Here is an 11169-nt window from a genome sequence, read left to right as displayed (position 1 = left end):
CAGCATTTCATCAGGAAGTCCACCAAATCTGATGTCAAACACATTACTTTATTTGTCTAGGACGAAATGTTGTATTAGGTACAAAAAAGTACTCTTCATTTTGCCACAATTTGTTAAAAACATAGTATTGCCTACAGTTAGAAAAGTTTTAAATGTCATATTTATATATGAATAAATAATACAGAAACACTGTGAAGCTGTGATGAGATGTAAAGAATTTTCAGAACGTGAACTTGAGAATTCTCCTTCTCCCATTAAACAACAATGCATACAATATGTAGCATTTAAAAAAAAAAAATCAAAGGACAACATAATCTAAATGCAACTACTTGTAATTTCAAGAAGCATGAACGGGTTTTGTTTTCACACTGAACAATTAATTTTCTTAAGTTTTCACATATCGGTTAAATGACAACATTGTATGTACAAAAACATTTGGGGTTTATTAGATAAAATTAACCCAGAAGAACCTGTACACCTGAGCCTGTAATTGTAAGAGAACTGTGGTCAGTAGCAGTGTCTTACTTCTAAGAAATTAACAGGAAAGGGTCTTGCATAGCAGGGTGAGGTTAAACCCAAGGGAAGCTTCTCCATAATTAGGTAAATCGCAGGTCACTGTCAGACAAAGCAATCATAAATTAGTGCAAAAACTAGTAAAATGGTTGTAGAGCTGCAGAAATCTTGGATGATTCATTGGAAATGGTTAATAAGAAAAGGTCAGTTACATAAGTAACGTGCAATGGGGGTGAGAGAGAGAGAGAGAGAGTCGAGAGAGGTGCAAATCACATCTCGCTCTGTTTGCTTCCATTTATCCCTCACACTGGCTTTCCTTGTATAGGAAGAGACAAAACCACTTACAATGCCCTTCACAGATATAATTACAAATACTTAGTACTTTTTCATCCCTGGGTGATACTTTGCTCACTACTTTAATTCAGGAGTCAACAATGAAATGTCTCATGTTACTTCCTTTAGCATCTGATACGCAATTATTGGCACCATTGTAGGTTTTTTTTTTTGTTTTTTTTTTTTAAGGGGTAGCAGTTGCTTAAGAATACAAAGAAATAAATGCTACTGTTGTAGCAAAAATAAAGTCACATTTCCCTTTCCACTCATCTTACCTTTCCCTCCCTTACTACTCGGGATACTTACATATTAGAACAGAACCCCCCCAAACATCACAAACATATTAGCGCACATTCAAAAGACACCTACATCTGTGGGGAGAACAATTATCTCCATTTATTTTGTTTCATATACATCCATATTTTGAATTTTAATACAAAAGAAAAAAATTAGAATCTGACAAATGTTTACAAACAAGATACCTTCAAATAGATTTTACTCATTTCAGTCTGGTGCAGAGTAAATGACAAATTGTATTGTTATATTCAAGGCAACAGTCTGTAGTCCATGACCACTTAGCCCAACTTTTATGCAAGCTTAATTGTTTTCATCTACCATGAATGATAAACTCATTGTTGATTCCCAGTTGTCTGTGTGCACATGTGTACATAGCAGCTCCTTTCATAGAAAGAAAAGACATCTAGAGGTCTTGTACTTTTACCTACAGGAATCATGTTAAGATACAGAATGGATTACATGTAACCGGGGCTGGATTTTATAAGAAAAAATAATTAGCTGACAAATGAGGGCAGCAATAAAAAAGCGTCTTTTTTGCAACAATAAATAAATACAGTCAAAGTTTTCTGTGTGGACTTTAAACCAGCTTCTTCACTGAAGAACAGACGTGGCATTTCCATGGAGTTAAATTTGACTCCATTTACTGTATCTTTTTCTTGCTTGCTTGCTTGCTTTCTCTCTCCTTCAACAAAAGACAGTTTTCCTGCTTCTGCCACAATAATACAACAATTTGATCTTGACAAGAAAGTGGTGCTGCTGATTTTTATTCCTTTGTCCTTTGGACAAAATAAGCCAAGAATATAATTTGACTGTTGTGACCAATAAAAAGGCAGTTTACATCAAGTCTTGTCAGGGTAACCTGACTAAAAACATCTGGCTTCTTAATTAAAAATTTTCAGACAACCAGATTCTTGCTCTGTGTGTTACATTAACACGCTGAACTCTAAGAAGCTGTAGACTGCAGTTTGTTGTTATGAGACCTGCAGAATACACAAAAGAGTGAATAATTAAGCACCCTTTGTTTGGGAGAACACACTTGTTAGCAGGATGCCATAGGTCAATTACTATCGGGGGACTGCAGCCATCTTGTTTCCGATTCATCATTTGCAGGCGAGCGCTTTTAAAACAAGCATCTCTGACCTCGAATACAAAAGGAGTCCATTGTTTACAAAAGAAGATGCTTCAACTGGACAATGAAAAATGCCAGGAATATATTTTCCTAGTTAAGTTCACAAAATAGCAGTCTCTCATCAAGAAGGCATAAAGACAATTTCATAGGGAAGGCATAAAGACAATTTATAAGGGCGCAATCACTTCTAATAAAATGTAGCTGATGTAAACCTATGTGGAAGTCTTTGAATTAGTGTTCATATGTAAAAAAAAACCAAAAAACCAAAACCAAACTGAACAGTAAAATTAAAACCACGTTTCTGCTGATCAGAGTGCTGCAGGTCTCTTCTCTAAAGTTCACAGTTTTATTAACTAGCGACTGCAAATAATTCATTGAAAATACATGGTTTTTAAGATGAATGTTAGAACATTATTCTCAATACAGTATTCAAAAGAAGCAATATACTCTTCTTAATACATTTTTGTCTACCAACATGGCTGCTGACAAATGACTGCTTCCATTTTAAAGTACTAATTAATATTTGGACAACTGATCTGGGGTTTGGGGTTTTTTTTTTTTTAGGGCAGTTAAATGTCATGGTACTACACAATAAAAGAAAGTGACCCAACATCCAGTTCTGATTCCAGTTAAAAAGTTCAGACTAAAGATATCACAATCTGCAAGAAAAGAAAGAATATGGATGGTGTAAACAAAGAAGCGCAACAAATAAGATGCAGCAATGCAATTCGCAGGGAATGCTGGATAAACACATTATAACAAGACAACACAAGCATGAGCAAGTGACCACCACAAACGCAGATGTTACGAAATGAAATCAGAAGGAACAACGCTTGATTGCTACAAGTAGCCCTACCTCCCCCAGGACCTTACATCTGTCCCATCTGAAAGACTGGGAAACTTCCAAAAGTATGGAGAAGTGCCATTTTTAGTTGTAATTAACTGTTTAACTGGCTTGGATAAAAGCCTCCCATGATTCAGTTTCAATGGTAAAAGTGACAAAATCTATTGCCTGTACACAAGTCACGTTCTGATTAAAAGCTGCTTTGTATTACAGCTACACTTGTAGTTAAGTTACAGGTGGTTTACTGCTGTGATGGAAAGCTGCAATGATGCAGGGGATATGTGCATTATTGTACAAACATTAAGGAGTATGCGCCTGAACCTTAACGGCCCTGCTAACTGCCCAAATATAATATAATTATCACAGTACAGCTCACATGTATGTACATGGTACTCTGCTCAAGGCCGTACGGTTCTTAATTTTGAAAAATAGCCAGTAGCACACACACTGGGCAGATGGTATGATTTAGAAACCTGGAGAAAGTAACTTGAAGCAATCTTTTCCTGAAGACAGGTAACTTTAAAGCTAAGGGTTTGTTTTTGTTTTTAACTAGCGTTTGCAATTCTGAGTTATTTCAACTTGCCGCAGCTTCCCTGAAAGGGGCCGAATAGATTTCAGCTGAAATAATACTAAAATGAAAAGATGGGATGTTAGCTAAGTAATAAAAACTGCTTATTTCTGCACACATTAGAATCTCTCTCAGTCTGGATACTCTCTGGAACAGAGACCATCTTTTTTAATGTGTAGAAAGAACCTGGAGCAGAACAAGACTAACTTACATGCATCATTAAAACCTAGAATCAGATAAGGAGCTGATCCTGTTGATTTGCTTTTTGGAAGTAATAACTGATAAAGTGTTAGCTATGTTGCTGCTAATTTTCTTTGCAATTATGACACTGTCCATAATTGATGGTGTGCGATTCAGGTCTACAAGTATTACAAAGCAACTTTAATGGAAGCAGATTTAGTCCTTAAATTAGACAAAAATCAACAGCTGGAATTTACTGAGTAGATTCTTGCCTGTCAAAATGTAGCTATATTAACAAGCATACAGAGCGTGCCAGATTGTTAGATGTGTGCATAAGGATACGTTTATGACAGTAAGAAGACTTTAGCAATAGCACAACAGTGACAATGGACTGGAAACTCTTCTGCTTACCTGCTTGCCTTGAAACCTTTTAGCTTCTGTACAAAGAATGATTCAAGAACCTCTGCACACTGGTAGAAGGGGGAGTCACTTGGATTGTAGTAACGACAGTTATCAAAAATTTTGGTCATATCTGCCACAAACTCCGTCACCTTTTTGTAGTAACGCTTCAGTATTCTCTCTTCCATGGTAGCAAGGTCTTCAAAAGAAACAGATATTTAAAATAAGAGCTCTTCTATCCCCCTGACAAAGTTCACAGTGTCAAAATATTGGGAGTGAAAGGACAACTGGCTTGGATCCATTCATAATGCTCCTTACAACATGGTGTGAGCTGAGGAGTCTCCTTCAAACTTGCTCCCATCTCACGGGACTCTACACGCCATGTGTAATGGACCCAATTTAGTTACAGCAATTCAAATTTTTTAAACCTCCTGAGGAGCTAGTTGGTCTTTAGGAAAAAACTGAAAACATGCACAGTGCAAGGACATGTGGATTCTATGTCCTGTATTTTGCCTCCCCCGCTCCTTTTAATATTCTAGTTTATCAGTGCATAAAACTGGATTTGCAGTTTAAATGAATTGGGAATTCAAATGAAAAACACGCAGTAGGACCAGACAGAGCATCAGCTGCTAACATCACAGAAAAAGCAGACTTGGGAGCTCTTGGCATTTCAGATTCAGGTCCTTCATCTCCCACTGACAAGGGCAGACTAAATAAAATAGCAGGGACAGATGAACTAAGTATCAGCAGGATTGCTTTATGCAGATACTAATTAAAAACAGGGAGAAAAGTGAATTAAAATTGAATGGGTCTAAATTTGCAGCACAACTTCGGCTACAAAAAAAAAAAAAAAAAAAAAGATATTACCTGCCTTAGCAGAATTCCTCTGAAGCGTTTTTGTCTTATCCTACCAATGTCAAAACTGTGAATGGCCCAAAGAGTCCTCCCAGGCCTATGTTCTTAAAACATTTGCTAATACTGATACCATCTGTTCTCATCCATAACATGTGGCCTTCCTTCCACTCAAAATGCTCAGTGTAACCTCATTATTATATAATCGGCGATAATGATATCACTTGGCATTTCCTAGCACTGTTTACCCATAAGAGAAATTAAAATAATGATTTCAAATATACAACAAGCTCTTTTCTGTTGATTTAACAATTCATTTAAACTAACTCTTTAGCGAGTTATTTTAAAAATTATTCTTAGATTAACGAAGCACCAGGATAACAACAGTGCAAGTATAAATTATCCCTGATCCCAATGGACATCCAAATCACTTTACAAACTCAAAAGGGAACCAATTTTTAATCAATGATTGCTGCCATCTCTAACAGCAGTTTTATAGTAACACTACTAAATACCAAGGCTAGGAAATTCACAAAAATTCAGGTGAAAACTATTTTTGCCAGGACACCACAATTAGCATTCCAAATGGTGTGGCAAGAACAGTGCCCTGGCTCTGCATACCCCCAGAAGACAGCAGCTCCAGGTGACACAATGATCTCTACTTATGAAGAGGCATTATAGTTTAAAAGGAGGGAAGAAATAGTGAGCAACAACATTTCTTGGAAATAGTGAGCAACAACATTTCTTGAAGCAAGTGGGTTCTCCTTCAATGCCTTGTATCCAAGTCTATCCAATCCTGTTTAGCCAGAAAGATTTGATGGGACCACTGCAAAAACACGAGGCCACCGCAACCTTTGTCTCCAGAAAAAAAAAATTCTTTTCTTTATAGCTTTAAGAATAATCAAAGTTTCTGCAGTTGATTATCAAATCAAATGAAGACTGTTTTTAAACCTTTCTATCTTGTATTACCTAAGTCACACCTATATTATCACCTAACTAAAATAAACTTCTTTCTTAATCATCATGAGTATGCATTTCTCTCTCTGGGAAGTACTAAGTGTAGACAAAGAGCAAAAAGGGCTACAGTGAGTGGTCCAGCTTACCCTGTTTGAAAGTAACTACAGAAATAAAGAAAATTGGCCTTTGTTGCATGTGGTAGGAAGGATGGGCTTAAGAAGTAGGAATTTAGATGCATTTTGGCTCTGCCAGATTACTTTTTATGTGCTAATAACTAAGCAACATATATTTGTCTCAGTTTACCAGTCTCCATAATGAGGCTACAATTCAAAAGCACAAGGGAATCTTTGGATGAAGACAATCTATATGGGTATATTTTTAATTCACATTACTGGCTTGTCACCACCTAGCACATCTTGCTATATTTTAGAAGCACCTTACCCATAGGTTCTTTGATAACACCATAATAATCTGGTGCATCATTGGGATCCACTGGTTCTAGGAATGGCCACGCCATCTTGTGAGCCTACCAAGAAAGAAAAGACAATTACAAGAGCATAGCAAATTATTACCTTGTTTTCATTCATGCTAGTTTGGGAATGACTGTAGCACAATTTGCTGAACTTGATCTAGTCCCCAAGCAGAGTCATTTTTATTTTATAAATGTACAATTTGATGTAACGGGTAGTTTGCCTTATGACATAACTGAACAGTACAGGGCACTGGCTTAAACTAGTGAAGAAGCCGGCACTGAATTCTGTAAAAGCTGAGGGTGCTGCATACTTTTAAAACTGGATCATTACTGTTTTTCCACCTGCATGTTTTCATTTGTATTCTAAAATCTGTCACCAAAAAAATCCATGCAATGGCAAACCAAGATTACTTTGCTGCATGTTACTTATTGCATTATTCTGCTGCTAATGTTTTAATGTCTGCAAAGGTAGGTTTTGGGATGGCATTTAAACCAACAAGAACATTATAACACAGCATGAGGCGTTTCATTTTTCCTGCCAACATGAAATCACAGGGATCAATCTTCAGAAGTGATCTTGCATTAAAGAAGAATCTAATGATAAGTCTTTTACAGCTTAAAATCTCAGTCCTGCAAATTCATTAATGCCTATCCAACTTTTGATTGCAAGTCAAATTACATAATTAGAATACTACATTTGCTATTACTGTTGACACCTTCCACTAACTACCCCAAAAGGCTACTGATCTGCTCTTCATATTCTGATTGTCAGCTTCCTTCACACTCAGTACAGTTATCCTCTTTCATTCAAAACCAAACCAAACTCTGTTCCAATTCCATCCCTAATTTGGAGGCAGTGGCTTTCTTCCATTTACCTTAAATGCTACTGTGCGTGTTAATGCTATAGAAAAAAGCAGCTCATTACTTATCCTTAAGACATTCAGAAGCTACAGGAGATCAAATATCAGTCTTAAACAAAGACCTTTTACATAAACTTCTACTCTACCTAGGGCATGCCAAGTATGCTCCTCTCCCAGTGTATGCCCTTTCCTCACCTGTAAAGAACGTAGTACTCTTTTTAATCCCTCGTAATCTTTATCAGTCAGTGGACTGAGTACGGTCATGGCATCTTCTGTAGACTGACACTGAGGACAGACATACTCATCAATGAGATCTGCCTCACTTTGCAAAATACCGACACAGCGCCCGTGATACCAGTTCTGACATCGGTCACAGCCAATGTAAAATCTGCAAGACCCGAAAGAAAAATATTAGTGATATTATCCTTTTCATTTAAAAACTCAGGTTCATAATATTTTGTACCAGGTGCTTTGCATGATAAGAAGCTGTACTTAACATGCCATTTTTGTCGTAAACATGCCAATTCAGTCATGCAGACTTAGCATTTACAAATAAAATTAACACCTGAATTACTTTACAATTTTATTTCACAATTATCTGTAGTGTAAAATTAGAGAAGTATTTTCAGGAAATCAAGGTCTCAAATGTCCTTTGTCAGATTTAAAGATCAAAGTATCAGTGTGATGCCAGATGTTTCACACAACAAGCGATTCCAGAAACATTTCATACATGTAAACAGAACTACTTTCTTGGGCTCCCATTTCAAACCTCTGACAAACATTTTTCAGATGGAAGCCAAGATCTTGTAGGTGACTATAACAGGGGCATTCTGGTAACACAAAGCCATAAAGTAAAGGTACAACCCATATACCCCATGCTCAGAATAATTTTTCTAACCTAAAATCACACAAGATACTATAATTTCAAGCACTGAAAGTCCCAACTATGCACTCAAATTTTGTGTCAATTCTTTCTACCTCCCTTTTAAAAATTAAACACACATTAAAAACTTCACTTTTCCTACATACCCAATATATTCACTGTAAAGCAATATTTGGGGGGAAAAAGAAATATTGAAAAGGAATTTGTAATACTACAGGATACAACATATGCAGAATATTTTTTTTCTCTTTGCAAGGAAAAGTAACCAACGTCAGTGCAGTTTGCTACCTAAATATTAAATAAGAGGTTCTTATCAGAACTCACTGTGACTCATCATAAGGTGTTCTGCAGATACAGTACAATTCCTCACTGCTGCCCTCTTGTGCCCGTTTACAATCATTACAGATGTACACATCCATTTTCTTAGCCTCCTTTTCTGTGATGCCAACACATTCTCCATGAAACCAGTTAGTACAAAGATCACAGCCAATATAGAACCTAAAAGTATTCACAATGAAAATGACAATGTAATTGTCATTTCAAATGGCATGGCACTTTTCCCTGCATTCCTGTTTCTGATGCACTTGCATACTGCCTGCTTCTGCGGTTTCCTGACTTGGTTTCTCTGTCTCCTGCCATCTATCCTTGCAAGACTCGCATCTGTTGCTGCAGCTATCCTGTCAATAAAGTCAGTTGGGCCAATTTCAAAGGACAGTGTAATAAAACACAAGTCAATCGATATGTACTGGACTTTGAAAAAAATTGGACTGAAAACATCTCTTTTATATGAGCATATATGTGAAAAAACTGTAAAAGGCACAAAAAGACAAGGCCAAAGAAAAAGATTTACATTTTCAAAACAGCAGCTCAGAAGCCACTTCATCTTCAAGGCAGTTTCTTAAGATTTGAAAATGTAGGTCTTAGTTAATTTAAAAAAACAAAGCAAAGCGCAAACATTAACTAGAAGTTACAAGTATACTACAAGGAACATGCATACCAGCCATGTGTAGAATACATATTGGTATAACATGATGTGAAGGAAAACTGTGCGAGGACAATGGGTGTTGTCATTCTTTAATTTCTCTGTGGGAGCCCAAAAACAGAGATTCAGCTTCTCAGAATTATAACAAATTGGGACGCAGACTATTCTTTGGAGAATAAATGCCTGTTCTCAGACAAAACTACGTGACAGAACCAGATATGGTATGACACGAAGTGAAGGGGAGCTGGGGAAGGTACAAAAACAAAAATCCCATACAGAGTCATGTGAATGGACCTTGCACAGAATGGTGTAAGAAACTCGTAGGATATTATGCAAGGATGTTTGACAGCACTTTGTGTATGGATATCCCAAAATGTACCTAGGACTAGCACAACCAACCATGGGGGGGAAAAAATGTTAGGCTCCTCAGTCCCTCTTTCTGCCTAGCCAAAAGCAAACTGATGCAGATTCTCAGGCTTCTAAAGAATTAATAAACCTTTTGCCACATATTACCTCCTATGTACTAACTTTTGATGCCACTTTCTCCTAATCTACATCAGGCACTGGACAGTTATGAGGCAAACATACTGGCTATACGCTAGGATGGCCTGCATTAATTACATGATCCATGAAACACACATCTCCAAACAACATCTTGGAACATGCACCAAGACTTCCCATCGCATCAAGCCTCATCTAGACCACACTGCTAGGTTAAAAAAATGCTTCCCTACCCAATGGGTCACTCCAAAATTTCCTTGACAACTTATTTCTTCCCTTCTTCCTTTATGCAGTCAGTCGCATCCAAAAATCTAATAAACAATCATTCTACAAAGGACTAGTTGCATTTCCCTTCATGCCAGCTCAGTCTGGCACTGCGCTTCTTCTGCTGCATGGAACAAGAGCACCAGGCCCCCCGGTGTAACAGCTCCTGCAGGTCTGGTAGCAAAATCAGATCTAAAACATGGATGTTTTGCCTTCCCTCTAGACTACTGGGCCATCTTCATGCAATGTTTTTAACCAGCAAGTGGGAAATTACAAATATAAACTTTAGAAGGATACCCTGACTGACCCGCTCCACATCCAGAAGATGAGCAAACCCTTAAAATAATTCAGTGTCATTACTGAAGAACTACATGCGAAAAACCTGCAGCAAAATCCTAAAGACACACGAGCTAAGAATGGGCTCGCTGAGTCCAGGGCATTCCGACAAACTGATGAAGTACCTTTTCTCATCTTGCAGGTTCTCTCTCAGGACCAGCTCAAGTTTCAAGAATGAATTTGAACTGCATTTCTCTCATCTGAAATGCAGATGATACCAGCACAAAAGGAGGTATCCGAAGCCCATTTCATTTATTAAGACACTAAGCAAAGTCATTTTTTTCAAATAAGCTCTTTGCCAGCCTAACAGTGAATAAGTTAAAACACATTTCAGCTCAGCACCATAGTCATCCTATACAGAAATATAATGATTCAAAATTTATAAGTAAAGCACCAAGACTGAATCATATTGCTACAGCAGTTTCTAGACTGTTCACACTGCATGTGTGTAAAACCTTCCTTCTGTTACTCAAGTAAAGGTCTCCTCCTTTTAGACTGTGAGGACGCACTTTGTCATCACATTATTTTATGGGCTCAATTCAATACCCACTGAAGTCAATGGAGAGATTCCAGCTGCCTTGAATGGGTAATGGACCAAGTCCATGCAATTTGGTCAGTTTACATTATTTTCCTGGAAGAGGTTTCCAGTGCTTACCCCAGTAAGGAAATGGACATGGCTCGTGCTCACTTCACCATTGCTAAATGAGAACAGGGTATCCTGCTAAGTTTACGGAGCAATAAAGTCTAATACAGCACTTTTCCCATTGAGGGAGATAGATCAGCGACAGATGTGAAGCTA

At 37.4% G+C, this 11169-nt stretch overlaps 1 protein-coding gene across 1 annotated transcript in view; it reads right to left on the bottom strand.

Moving 5' to 3' along the window:
* Positions 1-671: 671 nt before the first annotated feature.
* Positions 672-11169, bottom strand: part of BPTF (bromodomain PHD finger transcription factor) — a gene marked incomplete at its 5' end in the record, with an annotated part of 82294 nt that continues 71796 nt past the window's right edge. The window contains 4 exons of the mRNA XM_019542368.1: positions 672-2123; positions 4276-4462; positions 6514-6598; positions 7600-7792. Coding sequence (XP_019397913.1) covers positions 2087-2123; positions 4276-4462; positions 6514-6598; positions 7600-7792 — 502 coding nt within the window. The remainder of the gene's footprint in view (positions 2124-4275; positions 4463-6513; positions 6599-7599; positions 7793-11169) is intronic.

Source organism: Crocodylus porosus, unplaced genomic scaffold (assembly GCF_001723895.1).
Source record: "Crocodylus porosus isolate Cpor-Errol unplaced genomic scaffold, CroPor_comp1, whole genome shotgun sequence".
Classification (NCBI taxonomy): domain Eukaryota; kingdom Metazoa; phylum Chordata; order Crocodylia; family Crocodylidae; genus Crocodylus; species Crocodylus porosus.
Note: the sequence above shows the minus strand (reverse complement) of the source record. Positions and strands in the feature narration are given on the sequence as shown.